The sequence below is a fragment of the Diadema antillarum genome, unplaced genomic scaffold, assembly GCF_040938485.1.
Source record: "Diadema antillarum isolate AM-2024a unplaced genomic scaffold, OU_Dant_1.0 seq00000508_RagTag, whole genome shotgun sequence".
Classification (NCBI taxonomy): domain Eukaryota; kingdom Metazoa; phylum Echinodermata; class Echinoidea; order Diadematoida; family Diadematidae; genus Diadema; species Diadema antillarum.
Window position 1 is genome coordinate 161,166 of NW_027271463.1, and position 20,226 is coordinate 181,391.

The following is a 20,226-nucleotide window of genomic DNA, read 5'->3' on the forward strand; positions in this document are numbered from 1 at the left end:
GATTTGTCGTTGCAGTTTTTTGGTGAATAACTGATTGAAAAGTAAATGAGTATGATACATATGTGCAAGTAGGATCGCGTGATCAACATAATGCAAAATTCTGCTTATGCTGCATAACTAAGAAACAAAGTGCAATGAAGACTCCTCTTTTTGTCGTGATTATCATTGTCAACCACCCTGAAACAGAATATTAAGATGAATATTGATTTTGTTTTCAACAATCAGGTAACAATCAGTGGTAACCAATTTCATTGCAATATACAGGCACAAGTTAAATAGTGACTTTATTTGTTTTTTTTTTTACATTGTGGGTCATATCTCATCTCACTATAGAAGTCAGACTGACTGCCCTGCTTTTATTTTCTTGTTTTCATTTTCATAAAACAAAGTAGCTTCATCTAGAGAGCTCTGCAAAGCAAACTGACATTAAAAAAAAGATAGAAAATTGAAAGTAGCTATCATCATTTACTTCCCCTGCCCAGTGTCTGCTGCTTGATCTACTTCTATTTGTTTGTGTGCAAATTTGACGAAAGATCTCTTCTTGGTAAGCAAAAAAAAAAAGAAGCAAAAGACAAAAACAAAAAGAGGCTTGAACTCTCTTGTGTAAATGCAAAGAGAAAAATTGAAAAGGATTTATAGCGGAAGAAGTGGGGAGTTCTCAAGGATGTCTGGTCTGTGTGTTTTCCATGTGCAAAATCGAAGAGACAAGGTACTCCAGTCCAGCCGACGGTTCTGCCTATCTCGACCAATCAGGGAGGATTAATCAAGGGATCACCCTGGGACTTACATCAACCGGAAGACTGCAACCCTGAGGGCGCACTTTATTCGCCTTTTTTTTTTTTTTAAGAATATCTTCTTTTTTTTTCTGTTTTTAGTAATTAGCATTTCACTGGAATGTGTTACCAGTTAAAGGGACAGTGTAGCTCTTCCTGTAAAAGTGGAGTAGAAGCTGCAAGTTAATGCACAGGCAGAAATCACATACAAATCTAAAACTGTTTTTCTTGGGCATTTGCTCTCAGCTATGTATAATGACAGAAATGTTGTAAAGAGTAGACCTACATTACAGAAAGAATTAGCAAGGCATTGTTAATCATACGTATGTTTTTTCAACGAAGGATATTGACAATTAAACATGGAAGACACAGTGCACTGGATTGTTGATTCAGCGTGTCAATTGCTCAGGACACATTTTGGATGCTATCGGGTGGATTTTATGCAGATTTTATGCAGAAATTATCAACAGTGACCAAATAGCCTGTTAAACTCATCTAGAAGCTGAAGAAATGAACTAAGAAGAAATATTCTGCCACTTCCATCTCCACCATATACATCACAACTAACGAGTGATATTGTGATGCGATGATCGTAACGAGCCTCAGGTGTTTCTATTTGTGGCCCAAGGACTGCTCAGATAACATGGCAGCTGAAACACCCGCCGATTTCCTCTACTAAAGGAGTAGAAGAAAAAGAGAAAGGAAAAAAAGCGTCTTATTTCTTTTTTCTTTTATTATATGTGTGTCCTTCCCCTTCCCACAAAATGCCTTTCTCCATTATCATCTTTCTATTAATTTTGGTTAAAAAAAAGGATGCCACCTGCAGTAGGGTACAATATATTTCCACCAGCTCCACTCTCCCTCCCCCCCCCCCCCCCCCCACCCCACCTGCAGGACAGCCTTTAATAGCCTTCAGACTCAACCCAACCTGACTACCTCTAATGGCATTTTGTCCCCTCTGCACTCTCTCAACTTCCTTTCTCTCTCTTTTTTTTTTTTTTACTATTCTTTACTTGTAACAGTGCCTGACACATATTAGGATTCATGGAGGTGGGGGGGGGGGGTAAATTTGCACCCTCTTGTTATATGCCTCGGGTCAACAGGTGCAAGCAACTTAACTCTTTTACTCTCACACACACAAACACACACACACACACACACACACACACACACACACACACACACACACACACACACACACACACACACACACACACATGGTGAGAGAGAAAGAGAAGTGCCTACCACTGTACGCTGGGAAATCACAAACAGGTTATAGGATGGCATGCCACAACCATGTAACAGTTTAGCTTTCAACTCTCATTACTCCAGACATTTTCAATACTTCCAGGTTTTACGATCATTTCCCTACTTTTTATTTCTCAAGCTGTGCATAGGTAATTTGTCACTATACACTACTGTGTAGCTTTTTTAAACGGAGTGGTCCATTGTAGGTTCTCTCAATCAAAATGTATTACTGTAATTAGTATTATTATTATCAGTAATATTGCTATATCATTATCACTTCTACTGTTTTTGATATGATTAGCATTTTTATTATCACTGTCACAGCTACCATTTTGTCATTAATTGTGTCATTATTTTTACTACAGTTATTGTTTTCATCATTGGTGTCGTTTTCAAAATGTTAATTTATGCTATGTTTTGTGTGTCCTTTTCAGTTAGCGTCATCAGTTCTTCAGTGGTAGATGTGAACAGAGCTCGACAGAATTCTGGATTTGGCATTCGCCGCAAATATCTACGTGCATTTACAGATTCAGTTTGTTAATCATGACACTGACTGCACTGATTACGTGATGTCTGTGTGCAATTAAGTAGTTACTGGATGTATATGAAGAGTTTTCAGACATGGTCCTATCAAAATGCAGCATCAGTAATCAGGCATGTGTCATTTAGAAGTAGCTCACTGCTGTAACTTATCCCCACTTTATTTGTTTTGTTTTGTCGGGAGAATTTGGCCGTAAGCAATAATCACGCACCAGATCATGGATCTGTTTCAGTGAGTAGTGGCTGCAAAGAATGTTAAGTACATTCCGTCAGATCACATCTTCCGTCGATCTCGACAGCGAGTACGTAGAGCTGCCGGGGGCAATTTGAGGAACTGTGATTTGAATATTAACCCTTGCTTTTTTTTTTCTCTCTCTCTCTCCCACTCTCTGCTATACATTTTTTTTTCTCTCTTCATTTCTTCCAGATTCGAGTCACTATGCACACTACGTCTTCAATTCCTTTGACACAGACCACAACGGTTCGCTAACATTTGAGGTGAGTGTAAAAGACCCAGTGGGTGACATGGAGGTTTCACAGCCAGTTTCTCCTGACAGATTACCTGATATTTATCTAACCTTTCTCTTCCTGAAGACCCGTCTCTTATCATCTCTACCATATTTTTTTATTTCACCTTTTCTCTTCTCGGTTCCATTTCTTTTTTGGGGGGGCATCAGTTTATTTTTTCTTTCTAACCTCATTTTTGGTGTTATTTTTTTCCACTTTCCTACTTCTTGTGTCTATTTTATGTTGTCACTCCTCTTCTTCTTCAATTCTTCTTCATCACTGACCACACAATGTTTTTGTTGATTTTTTATCATGAATTTGATTCCTGTCTGTTTTTCTACATTTCTGTATGCATCTTTTCCTCTTTTTACCCCATCCCCAGTGCAAGAGAATCATGATATCTGGCAATACCTAGAAACATAAAACTCTAATTCTCAATACCGCAAAGAACAACCCTGGTTTTGTTGCTGTAGCCTTGCCTTTCAGAAGTCCAGTTTGTGGGCTATAACAGTCGTGTGTGTTTTCAATTTTCAAAAGGAGTGATCAGTATTTGTTACATGCAATATTGAAAACCAGACAGAACAATTTATGGCAGCTCGCAGCCTGTCCAAAAGATAGCACCGACTAGAATGCCTGTAAGACTTTTGTGTTGAACTGTCAATTTTTAACAGACATAATAAGAAAATTTGTGTGACCCTTGTGCTGATTTATCAAACATGTTGCCTATATTTGGTTGTTAGGCAGTGGCTTACAATTTAACAGATTAACTGTGAGCAACCAAGCTATATGTTTGATAATCGTACACCCAAAATACCTCATCACTCAAGTTTGCTCTCAAGCTTAAGGCGTATGGTGAAGTACCCCCATCTGGTATGAAGTTTTGTTTTGTTTTGTTGTTGTTGCTGTGTTGTTGTTTTTTTTGCCATCTTTTTCAACCCGATGTGTGCAAGCCTGATTTTGGTGGCTCACTTTATGTGTGCAAACAATACAAGAGGTGTACATTTTTGAATGGGCGCATTTTAGCATGGCCACATGGGTCTATCTGATTCTTCCTGACATCAATATTTTCCTCAAAATTTGGTTTATAAAACCCAGCAAACAAACAGAAATAATAGGAAAGAAAAGAGGAAATGAACGGTTATGTTGCAAATAAAAACACTTGTAGGTGAATACAACATCTCTGCAGACAATAGTTATTTGTTCATGATGTCTCTAAAGTTAAAGGCAGCTAAATTAGTTTTCTCTCCCAAACCTAAATTTCATGTTGTTTCAGTCAAATAATGTGGGATTGTCTGAAAGAAAAAAAAAACAACAACAAATAAACATACGATGTATTTGACATAATTTGTTCTGAATGTATTTGCAGTTTATAAGTTGAATGAAAAAGACTGCACACAGCATATATTTTGTGGACATATTTTTCAAATGGAGACCTGCTGGACTGTGATGAAAGCAGTCAGATGACAGAAGGGAGAAGAAGTATCATCCCATTTTGAGAATCAGATTTGTGAATTCTTACTGCAGAGACAATGTCCTTTGCATTTGTGGTATATGAGACAACACTTTGGCATGTTGTCAAGCTTGTGAATACCAGTCTACTCTCTAAAACTCATTAAAATAAAACCACCACAGTGAGGGCAATATAAAAGCATTATATCTCATTGGGTTCCATGATATTTGTGCCTACAACAATTGCTCCCATGATATATCTGCATGCTTAGCCAAACATAAATTCCACCCACAAACATAACCCCGACCCTGATCCTAATCCTCGCATCTAACTAAACGTAAAACCCTATTACAATCCCTACATCCTTGGAGAAAATATGAACTGAGCAATTTTTGCAGGAGCATATATCTTGTCACCATCACATTTAAGGTTATTTCACAAATACCTTCAACCAATCACTCAGATCAGTGTTGGACATTATTTTTGTCAGTATTTATTGTCACTCTACTCCAATCCCAATGCAGACAGTCAGCCCAGCTTGATACATTTGTCATCAGAGTATCTCTTATTTGTTTCTCCCGTCTTCCCATCTGAAGCAACAAGTGTGGTCTCTTTGGGACTTGTTCCACTTTCTGAGCCACATGATATTACGGCGCAAACTAGAAAAACAGGCAAAACTGAACTAAAAGGGTGTCAAACCGCACACACACCAGTAATGCGTGCCTCCGGCCGTACCACTGCAAAATATGTCAATCACCTGTTTATTGCCACAAAGATTCCTCGTACTGATTTTAATTTGAGATTATAAGATATGGCATTCGCAAGTGAGAATTACCCAGTTAAGATCTTCTACTTTGTAAAATTTTGTCATGGTGTTTTCAATCTCTGCGGGCAGTTGTTTATGTGACCCTATTCTATCTCGAAAATGAAGGGATATGAATTTATGCTGAGAGCAATTTCAAACCCCATTTCATTATGATTACTATCAAGAATTAAAAAATAGTCGCCTTCCAAAGAAGCATTCCCAAGATGTCGGTCGAGTCCAACCGATAGCTAATGAAGGTGTTGTCATGGCAATGTTAAAGCATCCCCCATCTGAGAGAAGAGGACATATATGTAACTCATATCCCTTCACACACTGCAGACGTGATGCGGGTACATTGTATCTGAAGTTTCCAAAGAGGTTGCCATGACGATGGGAATGCATCATTGCATCTTGGTCTTGGTTTTCCAATGTGTGCTCTTTATGCTACCACCCCCCCCCCCCCCAGTACAAGTTCCCCCTCCGTCAGTTAACCTAATCTAATTGTCCGTCTGGAATGACTGCTGCCCTACCATAAGAAAATAGCCAGAGGGGAAACTGATAAACCAGCATTAAAATCCCAAGATAGCACATACTGTCTCTTGCCCTCATTGGGAGCTGGGAGCTTGGAGCTAGGAGCAAGCCAAGAGCAAGCCAAGAGCCGGCCCATGTTTGTGAAACTGTCACATTTAAGGAGCTGGCTGCACAAGCAGAGCATTGCCATGAATCCAAACTCACAACCCCCCTCCACCCAAACAGGAGAAAAGAAGAAAAGAAGGGAAGGAGGAGGAGGACGATTTGTCTCTTGTTCCCAGTAATTCCGCATTAATCGTTTCAAAAGAACTTACTGACAATATGAGATACAAAAGAGAGCTGTCATGCCTTTATATAGACTCCACAGAGTAACAGTTACAGCTGTGTAAGCTGTTTGAAATTCAATTGAAAATCACCATCACTTGAATGTGGGGATCATGGGACATTACACCAAGTGAAAAACTGACTGATTTCTCTCAGAATTGTTGTGAGTTCCTCCCCCCACCCCCCCCCCCCCCCCCAAAAAAAAAGAGAGAGGAATAGATGAACATAAATAAGTTTTAATCCTGAAATGTTGACAACATTTTCTTGGTCATCCCTCATGGCAAAAATCCACTCATGAAAACAAAAATACGAGCAGAAGCTATCATTATCCAAATATTTTTTTCTACTTCTTCTTCTTCTTATCGTATCCACACACTAGATGATGTGTTTTTGCCAGAGCTGGACACAGCTTTTGGCAATATCATTATATTCTGCAAGGTCCCCAGCCTTGCATTTTTCTACTAATACTCTATAAGATCCATGGAAACAAAAGTTTTGTAAATGAACTGATAGGATAGAGTATAATATTTTAAATTTTCTGTCTATCACAACACATTTTCTGATATTGAAATGCCATTCTGAAAATACATTTTGGGTTGTTGAGAGAGAGCATATTACTGTCTTAATTTCTGTCTTTCTGTTCTTGAGGTTTGTTGTCTATGAAGTGATTGGCTTCACTCAAGCATCTCATATTCCTCCTCTCTCAATTCATGTATTCATAATTCCTTTTCTTTGAATTCATGTAATCATATTCCTTTTCTCCAGGGTCATATGTCTATATTCCCTTTCACTAAATTCATGCATTTTCATTCCTTTTCCCCAAAGTCAGTGGTTTGTATTCCTTTTTCCCCCCTGAATTCATATGCTACATATTCCTCTCTTAATTCATATGTGACACATATACAGATAGACAGATGGATGTTTATATGTTTATATTTCTTTTCTATGAAGTCATGAATTTCTATTACTTTTTCCCATATACAGAGGTTTATATTCTGTTGTTTTTTTCTTAACTCATATGCTTATATTCCTCTCTGAATTATGTCACATTCCTTTTCACTGAGTTCAAGCATATTGCTGGCTGAGAGCCAGAAGGCCGTTAGCGCATTTTTTTTTCTTTTGAGGGGGGAGGGTATTGGTATCATATTGAAGAGTTTGATCTCCTATACATTATGGTGTCAATTTCTAAGTATTTTCATTTTCACTAAAATGTAAAAAAAAAAAAAAAAACTAAAGGGCCCTATTTCATCCAATATTTGCAACAATGCCAATAAATCTACCCACTTTTGATTAAATGCACTTGAAAAGTGGTAATCATGAAAATTAGTTGTTCCATTTTTGCTTATGGTCAAATCTTAGAGTGGGATAGTGCTCTTCTGGTTCTCGGCCGACAATATATTCCTCTGTGAATTCATATGTGATATACGTTGTAGATAGATGGATGGATAGAGGTGCATGTGTATGTGTATGTAAAACTTTTTTTTTTTAATCTTTCCCCTTTCCAGGAGTTTGTCCAGGGCTTATCAATATTAGCGAGAGGGTCCTTGCAGGAGAAACTGAATTGGGCGTTTAACCTCTACGACATCAACAGAGATGGTTACATCACAAGAGAGGTGGGTCAAATACCAGGATGATGATTTGTGGTGATGAAAAATATATATATATATCTTTATCCAACATTCCAGCAAAGAAAATTGGAATAATAATGATTATGAAGGTGAAATATGTGATATCTGCTTGTAATCATCATGATCATAATCAATATTAATATCTGGGAGATGATGTTGATGATTTTAATTGTGGCCATCAGTGCTTAGCATCATAATACCTCAGACTGTCGATATCGTCATCATTGTTGATGTTATTGTGATAATTTTCGTCAGCGCAATTTTCCATTTTGTAAAGGTCAATCATATTTGAGAATGGTAGATATTGATTAATATCAATGTGTCATTAATATACCAGAAAGACAGAAGTGTTTCAAAAACCACAAGAGCAGTCATGATGTCCAAGTTGCAGAAGCATTAAAGTATAGAGCAGCCTGTATAAATCAAAACCCTGAAAGCAGCGGTTTTTCTTGGCGTGGATTTTATTTTGTTCTCTTCACTTGCTTCAACTATTTATTGCATCATTAGATAAGAAGCTTGTTAAAGCTTGTTTATACATATATATGCTGATCCACCTTTTCATGATGATCATAGTACTGCAAGATTAATCACAACAGTTGTGTTTAACAATAGGGATAATGCATACATAATGGACCTACTAATTAAGATGGTAATTAGACTGGACAAAAACAATAAGTGATTTTGATGTGAGTAAGATCAGTCAAAGAGTTGAAATGAGAAATGTATGTACACAGGTAAAAGGGTAGAGTTAATGTTTTGGTGATAGATTACAGATGTACAAAGTGTCGGTTTCCTTTTGCAAATCTGGCTTGTTATGGAACATATGGGAGAATTATCATGAGCTGCACCAGCTTTTAGATGCTTGGCCGTGTTAACAACAGTCACGCTTCCATGTGGGCGGTTGTTGTGTAAGACTGTGCTTTCGGATTGTGCCCAAGTGTCTGTTTTCCAGCTTTGGGTTTTGCATTCAATCGCGAATGCAAAGTGTGGAGTTGATGAGAAACACAAGCACGTAAGCCGCACCGTCGCAAGACGCGAAAAAGCCTCCCCCTCACGCATTGTTCGCGCCGTCTGCCGAGAAGCTTGCATTACAAGGGGACGCTGGGGGATGATGTCATATCTATGCGCATAATTATTGGATTTGGGAATGAGAACCCACAGAGGTGGTCGTTACAATGCCCATCACATCAAACTCAATATATATGCACGCATAATTATGTCTGATCCATATTGCTCACAACATCCAAACTGCTGTACCAGTATCATTTGAGGCCTCGTACAAGATTTCTTTTCAATGCATTTTTTCTCTAATTCTGTTTGTGTGTGTGTGTGTGTGTGTGTTTGTGTGTGTTTGTGTCTTTCTCCTTTTTTTATCATTTAAAGTAGCACACCTGATACCTTAAAGTCTAAATCATAATATCTGCATGGTTTATACCAGGAGATGGAGCCAAGAAATGGACAGATAGAATGAGGGAAAGCAATTCAAATCTGGATGTCCAGACTGAGTGATGGTAGTTCTTTGTCAATTGCTTGTCATCAGGCTTTGAACTTTGGCACCATTTTAGGCAGGAAGATCGGGAGGGGAAAAAAATGACTGTGGCACTATGTCCTGTTTTAAGATGGTGTTCTATCTTCCCCAAGATAGATAGTGCTACCTGGCACATAAAAAGCCATCATGGAATAAGTATGCATGTTCAAGCAAGTTGACTTTTATCAAGAGCGTTAACCCATTCCTCCCACAATTCTGTGAGAGCCTCCAATACCCCCAAACAAGGTTGTTTGGTTACAATCCACCTGTGCAGAAGTACTCAAGTGGTACATATATTCCCTTTCCACAGTCAAGCAGAATCTCCCAAGTGGCCCCCCTCCCCCAGCATTCCTAATTTGCTGTTTGTGTTTCACTTTTTTTTTTCTCTTTAGCACAAATGGTACAGTTTAGCTCAGGGCAGCACCCTATCATTTGAACCAGTCTTACCATTTCATTACGTATTGCAAAACTTAGGCAATCATGTGACCAAAACAAAGAACACAAAAGCAACTACCTAAATTAAATAGATTGCCTCTCTACCCAGGTGGCGCACACTATCCAAACGTAATGAGAAATAGGATCTATTTTGAGTCTTCCAGCTAGTTCTACATCTAAAGATGATAGTGATGTTTCATAGCAACAAGTTATAGGGAACTTATAGAGAATGACAGCAAGTGATTGGATGTTTGAATGCTGAAAGGTTCATTTTAGGTTTTACACTTTGTTGCAGGTGCATGGAGGTCAGAAGTCAAATGTGACTATCCTGATTGCTCTGTTGTCTATACAAATGATGCACAGGATAGAGTGCGTTAGTGGAGATGTGCATGTTGCACTACATTGTAAATACCCGAGAGTGAGCTGTATCTCCACTAACGCCATGAAATAATCCTGTGCATCATTTGTTTTATAAAATGGGTCGAAAACTAACAGCATTTTTCACGTACCTTTGTGGGTCAAGATGTCCGAAGATGTTCGTCCCAAACATTTACGCACGTCGCACTCGGAAATCCCGCACATATAAGTACTGTACGTATAAGAGTATACGTACGCCACACAAGAAAGGCCGGCGGGCCGGCAGCCCGAACTAGAAGTTGTTTACAGGATTGACAGCGCGTATGCATGCAATTCATAGGAGCCGCCGCGCGCACAGACGATCGGCAATAGGATTTAACACGCAGTGCAATGGGACTAAAATAACCAACGCACATGTGACTCATTTCAGCGCTTCCTATTGGCTACATTCTTGAACCCATTTTATAATAGATTTTCAGAGGCTTGAACCCCAAAGCATCAATTATGGTCTAGTGCCACCATCAGAGACCATATACCTTTTCCAGAAGAAGGAACAATAATTTAGTGACTGGTCATTTTGAAAAAAAAGATAAAAATAAAAATTTGTGCTGCATGCTGCAGGTGGCAGGTTACTATCTGCTCAAGAGAAAAAAAAATGAAAGATCGAAATAAATTTAGAATAACATCCTGCCAGTGCCTATTGATTTCTTATGCATGGCATAACTTGATGCTGCCAGCTGAGAGCTGCTCAGTACAAACAACATTTATATCTTCAACATGGGAGGAACTTTGTTGCAAAAGTGACAAGTCGTCTGCCTGGGAGACTGTGCTTTGTAATTTCACACACCCCCCACTGAGGCTGCATCATTATTTTGTCTTCCCATGGCGATACCCCCAGTCGGCCACATGTGTGATGAGGCAATCCCTCTGGTTGCAACGCTCGCTCGTGTCCTACCACGTAAGGTTCCTGGCGGCCGGATGAGGAGGACATCACCTTGGAAGAGGTGTGATGTTCTTTCTCCGGGAGACAGAATCGCAATCAACAGCTCATCTGTTTTGTGGTCCCCTCCAAATTGGATTTGGCAGGTGACAGAGTTTGGCTTGTTAATGGGGAAGGGGGAGGGGAGGCATTTGGATCATGAGTAGATGCATGTGCTCACAAAGTTTGTAGTTTTTATTATTCTTTTTTGAATAAAAGAGTCCAAGAAATAAAGAATGATCTCTGGAATAAGCTGTTGCTGGAGGAAGTCAAGTCAGTCTTAGTTTTGAAGAGTCAAAATGCATGCAGGGATTGTTATGGTTTTACAATTGGGGGGGGGGGGGAGGGGAGAGAATGATATATTCTGCTTTTTGCAGAATGTTGTGCTGACATGGATTCCTCTAACAACGAAATTTAATCACTTCACAAAGGCAAGCAGTGAGTAACAATAAGGCTGCAAATTTTCCTGTGAAATTATTGACATTTCATCACCTGTTTTTGCAGTTGAGAAAGGATTTTAAAAGAACTTAAAAGTGCTGGGAGTGGATTTCTCAGATGTAAAGCATTCATGAGGCATCATTTCCATGTGTAAGAAGAGATTGAGAGAAAAAAAGATGATCGTTGTCAAAGAGTCTATCATTTTAGTCGTCAAGTCATCAAGGAAACTGAATTTCTGAATTAACATAATCTGCTAGAGATGAAGGAAATGTAAATGCAGTATTAATAAAATTTGGTGTTTACTTCATTTGTTGCTAAGCTGTAGTGTATTGTCACATTCTCTCAATGCTACAGGTGGGATGGGGGTTTTGCCTTTCAGTTTGTGCTGTGAGATGCGATACTAGTTTTCCTTCCACAAGGAATTTCTCTGTACATCCTACATGGAAGAGATGCCGTAGGACTAATCCTTCACTTAAGTACCAGAATTCCCTCATGAGGAAAAGCTTCTCATGTTGTATTCGCTCACGCATTTATCCCCGAGGTAGAAAGAAAATGAAAACCCACACTCTGTTACCGTTGATTGCTGTCGGTAACAAACAGGGAAGAAAAATGCAACAAACTGAGGTAGAAGGAGAAAAAAATGTAACCCTCTAGTGTAAAGTATCGTCTCATGTTGCAAAGTTAATCTGATTTCATTCTTGGTTCATGGGAGGATAGTATACCCATTTTTTCTCCTCTCTGCTTGGTCTTTTTTTTGGGGGGGTATTATTTTGATAAAAGTCAACATTACATTTGTCTCTCTCTTTGTCTGTGAGATGCGAATAGAGAATCTGATTACACGGTAAATCAAATTCTCCCCGCGATTTCAATTCAGCGACCGGTCGACGCGGTACAATGTGTCAAGTTTCCAACGCATCCTTAGACTTGGTTATGAGATAAGTTCAAAGGATAACTTTGGCCAGGTTCATGTCACAGGACAGATGCATAATTTCATGTAGCTTCCCGGTAAATGCTAAACCTGTCATTCGTTTTTATTCTCAGGACATTTATGAACATTCTGCATTTTTCGCTACAGTGGGTGCTGTCCACAATGATTTATGTGAGCTTGTGTCTTCACTATGTTTATTATTGTAAGCAAAAAACAAAACAAAACATTTTTCTACCTCTCTTAAGGAATGATATGACTAGGTACATTTAGAAAGAAAATAAAATTCTGTTTACATCATTCAATGTATTCAAGAAAATTGTCATTACCAAGGCCTCCGTCTTATGATGTGATAAGTTGTTCCTTGTAAATATATATCTGTTGCCGTCCAAAGAAGCTGCTTTGCTGTTCGTAGGCATCGTCTGTAGATGTATTACTGGCATGATGAGTTAATGGCTTGGTGGCGTCTTGCTAGTTATGTTCATCTCATTTATGCCTCGGAGATATCTCTGATCCGCCTCAGCCCACAACGTGTTCGGAGAGCCACGAGTGATTATGAAACAGGTTTCAAAATAACTTTATGTCTAACTACACACAGAGTAAATTCATGATGAATAGCATTTCATTACACATGTATAGATAGATAGATAGATAGATAGATAGATAGATAGATAGATAGATAGATAGATAGATAGATAGATAGATAGATAGATAGATAGATAGATAGATGGATGGATGGATAGATAGAAATAGATAGATAGATTGATAGATAGATAGATTGATGATGAAGTAAATATTCCACTATGGTATTCATTTTTTAACTAATGAGGACTTTCTATCCAGTGTGTGTACTATACATAAAGTTTCAAATGGATTGACCTCACAGACAATAGTCCTTTCCTCAGTCAGGTTTTTCTTTATGCCTTTTGAAAGAAGGATATAGGCTTATCGTTTGACAGAAGAAAAATATTACATGTCAGTGAGATATGACATATAAATCTTTTAAGACAACTCAAATAGGAATATTTAACCCTGTTTGATATCGGCTACCTTCTACAAAACACATTTTTCTGTTTCTCCCATTGCAATTTATGGTACTCTAGAATGCCGGTATTTTGCAAAATGCCCCACATTTCAGTTGATTTCCTTTGTTTTGTTTTGTTCTGATTTGTTTTGTTTTTTCTCTCATGATATATTCATGAGGTCCTTTAAGCCCAGAGAATCCAAGGATTGGTGTGTGCTCTGTGTTTTCTATGCAAATTCAAGAGCTATTAACCTTTACCTTGATTGATTCTCGTTCTCATGGGAGACTTTGTGTTCACTCGATCTGATGGCATCAGTCTGATTTGAGGCAGTCATAAGCCTACCATATGTTCATATCACCAAGGGCATCCCTCATTCTTTAACCTGAACAGATCAGTATAACTCTCTGTTTATATGGCGCAGCACAACCTCTGGTGGGAATTCACTCCTTAACCCATTGAGGACGGACTGACTTTGCTGTAACATGCATTTCCCATAGAACCCTGCCCAAGTATTCTCGGGTCTTGTCTTCAGCGGGTTAAGCTTTCAATACCGGTATGTTTCCTCTCACATGAGTGTATAGTATACAATTGTACTTCAATATGAAATATTCAATGTCCATCCTTGATGGTGCTTTGTCCTGAGTGGACATTAAGAGCCGCAAGTCTGTCCCAATGTTTACATGGTAAGGTTATTTTTGTGACTTCAGGCTGCCTTCTTCGTTCTTTGATGCGTTTGGGGAGGGGGAGGGGTTTTGATGGCTCGACCTGCAGGACCTTGGCTAATGGACGGGGGAGCTTTCGTCAGTTGTCGGTATTTGCGTCCCCTCTTGCGCGCAGTATTTATGGCATCGTGCAGTCATTTTGACATTAAGGAGTTTTCCCCGAAGCGCGCGTCCATCCCCGCAGAGAGTTTGACCAGGGCAGCTGACCGTCAAGATTAGATTGCGGGCGAGACGTTCAAAAGAGAGATAGGTTTTTTTTTCTTCCCCATTTTCATGGCAAGGGGGGGGGGGGGGGACAAGTGGAGTATGGTATTGCATCTTAGCAATATCCCTATTCAGGCTGGGAGAGTAGAGGAAAATGCAAAAAGAATTTTCTGCTCCCAATATTTGGTCACATATGAACATCTATGAGCTGGGTTGTGTCTGATCTACTGCCTCATGGATCCGTGCTGACAAGAATGCTGTATTTTGATATGTATTTTTCTTTCTCGATGCAATTTTCAAACAGTTGAGACAGAGAGGGGTTGGATGGGATTTAGCATTGGATGGTCAGACCCCGTATCATAGCAACAGATATGCCAAATCTATATTGTGTTTTACTGCCCACGACAGGTGCCGTTTACAGACAGAGACAGGGTTCGTTGTAACTAATATTACCTACCGGTAACCTTTTTTCACATGGTGTTTCCACAAAGAAACCAGAGTATATTAGAGAAATGTGTATCATTACTCTCCAGGTTTTTTTGTTTTTTTTTTTCAAGCAGTAGTGTAATCTCAAGTTATTCAAACAAAAACCCCTCTATAATCATCCATTTACCGTATACACTATATATTTCGCGAGTCTAAATTTTTGCGAATCGGGACCTCACGACAATTTCGTGAGTGGTTAAATTCGCGAACGTGGAGTCTTGTACTAAACGGAGAAATGTATACGCGTACGTCACATTCATATCGGCATTAGAGTCAATATTCTCGCGTGTTTTTAATTTTGTGAATAGCAGCTGACTCGCGAAATTCGCGAAAATAAAAACTTTGCGAAATATTCAGCGTATACAGTAGTCAAAACAAAACCCCTTCACAAAGACCTAAGGAATACAATATGTCTTTGTGAGCTGTCAATCAAAACACAGGAATAGTCTGTATGAACAGCAGCTCTGCAATATCCAGGTTTGATGTTGAAACCAATAATGACATGCAAGTACCAGGAACACCAAATCCAAGAAATTGAGCAGACTTGTAGGACGTATATCAAATCTTAAGTGTACTATAGTCTACGCACCTATACAATGAATGCACTTTTGGTTCTATACACTTAAATGCTGTTCTGTATTAACAGATGGTTTGAATTAATATTTGTCATACTAGTAATATTGTCTGAAAGTGTGGGGAAACAGTTACAAGCTTTATTACCTTCTGTATTCATTTTCTTTCCGAACTTTTGGTCATCAGGCCAAAGATGGTATTTGAAAATTATTATTCTAGCCAGTTGTTATTTGTGACATAATTTATACTCAGTTTTCACCTGTGTCAAAATATCAGATATTTGGAAAAAAAGGGGGAAAATTTCTCATCCTCAAAAGCCAAGACTTGCAACCTGCCTCATTGATATTTAAATCCATTCTAAGAAAGTCTTGATCTGAGGTCATTTATGAATGATGATTTCTTGGAGATTTAAACAAAAAAAGAAAAAATGAATGCAAAGTCTTATTTTTCCATATGGAGCTTTGCTTGGCCAGTACACAATTTAGAGTCTGACTGTTTTACCAAACTTGCACAGCTGATAGACTAATATATTGGGGGGGGGGGGGGGGGGGGGGGCTAATGCAATTTGACACTGACTTCATTGGCCTGATAGACATGAAATGTAACAGACTTGAGCAAATGTGTTATCGTAGAAGCCCTGGAGTAGTCTACTGAGCTCACTAAAGTAGTCTACTGAGCATTTCGAATGCTATGGGGGGAAGGCTGCCATACTCAATAGGGGCAATGACAGAGAAAGTCCTAACGATGCATCAGGTTTTTACACCTGGACCAGTCATGGGGGGGGGGGGGGGGGGGGGCAAACTTTGAAAAATTGTTGTGGTGCTTCTTCCACACATAACACAGCGGTAGGTGCATACTATGTGTGTGTGTTATTCTAATGTGTGTTTTGTGTGTTTGAGAAAGTATGTATGGTATGTAAGTGATTGTATAGCTGCTGGTGTAGCCCATATTTTCTATGTACCATGTAGATGTGCCAATGTGTCCATCTGTCCCTGGTAATCTTCAAGCAATAAAGCAAGGCAAACAGGAGCCTGCATGAAACTATCCTTAAGAGATCTGTTTGCGGCTGATGACAGCAACCACTTTAGATTGTCGAGTCCTCGGGCCCGATCCATGCGGTGATTCCACATCTTCTCGTGATTATAAGGGGGTGGTTACCATGCTGGGGAGGTTTGTTTGCAAGACCGTGGCATTGCGAAGCCAGGAATCGACCAGACATGGCAGAAAGATTTAGGGCAATGCAGGGCATAAGTGTTTGCATGGCTGCCAAGGGAAATTGATGTTAAATACAAGTTTGGAGGTCTCCCTCTCTCCATCTCTCTCCCTCTACTTCTCTCATCTCTCCTTCTCCCTCTTCCTCTTCCATTCTCTCTCCTGTCTCACTCTCTCTCTCTCTCTCTCTTTATAGTATAAGATATTCTTCTGCCATTTCCATGTAAACATAAATATTTTTCTGTCTTCTTATCAAAGAAATGGACTCAATGGCAAAGTCTAAATTATGGAAAATAATTGGTTTGCTGGTAAGATCGTCATTAGAAAAGTCATTCTCTACCTCACCCCCCCCCCCCCCTCTCTCTCTCTCTCTCTCAGTCTGTAATCTATCTATCTTTCTTCAAGGTTAGACAGGGCCCTTTTCTTTATTCTGGTACATTGCATTCTTAATGATTTAACAGGTTTTCCCATTTCTTTCCCTCCCCCTTTCTGACTTGAATTGTCAAATATATCATTTTGTGATTTCATGTTATTGGTTGTGAAGATCATTACACGCAGAACATCATCCCTCATAGTGAGGCGCAGCAGGTTTATATCTAGAGAAAGATTAAGCCCTGCTCATGCCTGCAAGCCGTCAAAAGAGGCTTAATTCTTTCATGTGGCGCCATGTGCCTGGATAATACAGTCCACTGGCTATTACAAGAGTCTCTTGGGGTGAGGCGTAAGGAGTCGGCAATGTTTACTCATTTCCACGAAGGGGGTGTGTGAAACAGTTCGCGTCATCAGGCTCTTTACATGGCCAGCTCTTTGCTTCTTCTGTGGATCTTCCACATGCATGAGTTTTTGGCTCGTTCACACTTGGGACTCTACTTTTCATGTCTTATGCAATGATCTCTCAGCAATCACACCAGAACACATATTACACCTTTTGGTGCTTCCACCAACAAAACCTACAACATCAGGACCCTGAAACTTTTACAGTAGATAAGTAAAGAAGAGAAGTTCAAAAAAGATTCAGGGAAACCTATTAATTACTGCAAACCTGTAGAAAGTGTGCTCAAAACTGTTGCACTTTCCAGAAGTTCTGATGATAAATTGGATGATTATTTGATTGGATTAAACCGAAATTGAAACACCTGTAGGAGATGATAACTATTGCCAAAACTCATTTTTTGCTGGCTGTTAGGTGCACTCAGTTTCTGCTGTGTATGAGAGGTTAATTGAACTACCTCCTCCGCCCTTCGCTGGGATTTGAACAATTACTTTTTCAGGTGTTGCTGTGGAATTATCTCTGTCAGTTTAGCAGCTGATCCAACGATACAAAATAATGTGAGCGTTGATCATTTCAACAAGCATATCCATTTGGAGCATACTTATGTCTGTGCCGTGTATTTTGCGTTAATGTTTGTTATATGTACTGTATATATATATATATTTTTTTTTTTTTTTCAATCTGCACTAGTAATGTAGGATACTTTTGCATAAAGATTACAACTTGGTGTTAGTTTGGTTGGTCTTTCATGTACTTTCTTTTTTTTTTTTACACTATCTTTTATTCTGACAGGAAATGCTGAATATAGTGCAAGCCATCTACGACATGATGGGAAAGTACTCCGAGCCAACGGTTGAAGATATCTCACCAGTAGAACACGTCGAAAGAGTCTTCCAGGTTAGTAGACCGCTCCTCGAGAACAGTCAATTTCAATCTCTGCTGTCGCCATCTTTGTTGTGTCGTATCATTGCGTTTTGATAATTTGGCACTCTCGTGTATCTTTTGTTTTTTATATACCATGGTATTTGTTTTTGCTTGTCTGTGTTTGTAGTCCTTGGATAATAGTCTGTTCTCACACATCCTTCTTATCTCAATCTCATGTGCTATCTCCTGGCCTCATCCTCCCAAATTCTATAATTTTTCGTAAAGAAGAGTTTTATTCTCCTCATTTCCACAAGTGACTGGAAAAGTATGGGTAGCACAGAATATAAATCAGCTTTGATTCCCCCCCCCCTCCGAAAAAAAAGTAATGTGATTGTAAAATTTTACGGACTATTTATCGTACATAGTGCACTTTTTTTCTGTTAATCTTAATACTTAATGTGTTTGCTCTGGTTTGGATGGTGTGCACATCATGAAAATTGCACCCACTTAAGCAGTAAATCCTGAAGTCTGGAAATCTCCCATCATTTTCCTTGTTACTTTGAGCCAGCTTGAAGCGGGGCTAGTCTGAAAAATGGCAGACTGTTCAAGAGGAGGAGTAATATTGACATTAGAGTCATGTTTGCAAGGCGGGTTGTCCCGTCGAAAATCGTGGGGGATTATCTCACGATGCGTACCATGCGATCTTGGCATTATTGATTAGTCTACCGCTGTTGACGCCAGCTCTCTACTGGCACCGCACAATCAAAAACTTTGTCTCAGCGGATGTGATAATTGCACTCGGAAATGTTTCCAAGTATTGTTTTTTTCAGTCAGCGTGTGAAGAGAAGATGGCTGTATTTTTTTTTTAATGGGTACCATCTCTTTTTGAAGTTTTGTCCCTTTTGTTCAAAATGTTTCATGAAGAACATCCACCATTATGGATTTTCCTCCTCTGTTATCATTACTTTGTTCTTTTCACTATTTCTATTTGTTTTGTGTTATCTTTTGTCTTCTTTTTCTCTCCTTTCCTTGCCTTAGTCATACCTAATTTAAAAAAAAAAAATCACCTTAACATAGACCCGACTACTTAGACGAAAACAACACAGTGCACACAGGCTTTTGACTGTATGTACAAAGGTGGTAGATAGCATTTTCTATTGACTATACAAAGGTGGTAGAGGTGGACTTCTGTTGCCATTAGCGACAGCATCAGTTTAGTAGTGAATTACCTTCTGAAAATAGCCATTGCAATATTCTATGTCTCCTGTGCAACAGCAGGCCAATTTGCTGATGCATTCAGATTTTTTTTTTTTGGTACATTACATTTCACCTAAGGACCTTGGTATACTAATGAGCCATTCAAGTCACCTGTTACCACTGTGAATATATTTAAATGCTTGCAATCCACTTTGTACTTTGACTTGTTGCTCATGTCACAAGAAATCCTCTGGCAAGCTTTCAGGTGATTTGTCAGAAAAAACAAACAAACTTAAAAACTTAATTTGGAATAAGTTTATAAACTAGTGTATATCCAAGTGTTTATATTCCTGTTATATCAAGGTATTTATATATTCTGACCTTTCTTTCATCCCCCATCTTTTTTCATCATTTTTGTCACTTAGAAAATGGATCTGAACAAGGATGGAGTGGTATCCATGGATGAATTCATTGATTCATGTAAACGGGTAAGACCACACCCACACCCACACCCACACCCACACCCACACCCACACCCACACTCACACACACACACACACACACACACACACACACACACACACACACGAGGCAAATCATACCCATTTTCAATGATATGAAGAAGTTTTATATATGCGTCAGATAACATGTCCAGAACAAAAGAAAGCAAGAGACAGAAAATCAAAGCAAAGGACTGGCCCTC

At 39.1% G+C, this 20,226-nt stretch overlaps 1 protein-coding gene across 1 annotated transcript in view; it reads left to right on the top strand.

Moving 5' to 3' along the window:
* The window catches only part of LOC139734081 (Kv channel-interacting protein 4-like), a 78,249-nt gene that overhangs the window by 53,169 nt on the left and 4,854 nt on the right, over positions 1 to 20,226 (top strand). The window contains exons 4-7 of the mRNA XM_071644895.1: positions 2,989 to 3,059; positions 7,684 to 7,791; positions 18,255 to 18,359; positions 19,949 to 20,011. Of these exons, the coding sequence (XP_071500996.1) occupies positions 2,989 to 3,059; positions 7,684 to 7,791; positions 18,255 to 18,359; positions 19,949 to 20,011 (347 nt within the window). The remainder of the gene's footprint in view (positions 1 to 2,988; positions 3,060 to 7,683; positions 7,792 to 18,254; positions 18,360 to 19,948; positions 20,012 to 20,226) is intronic.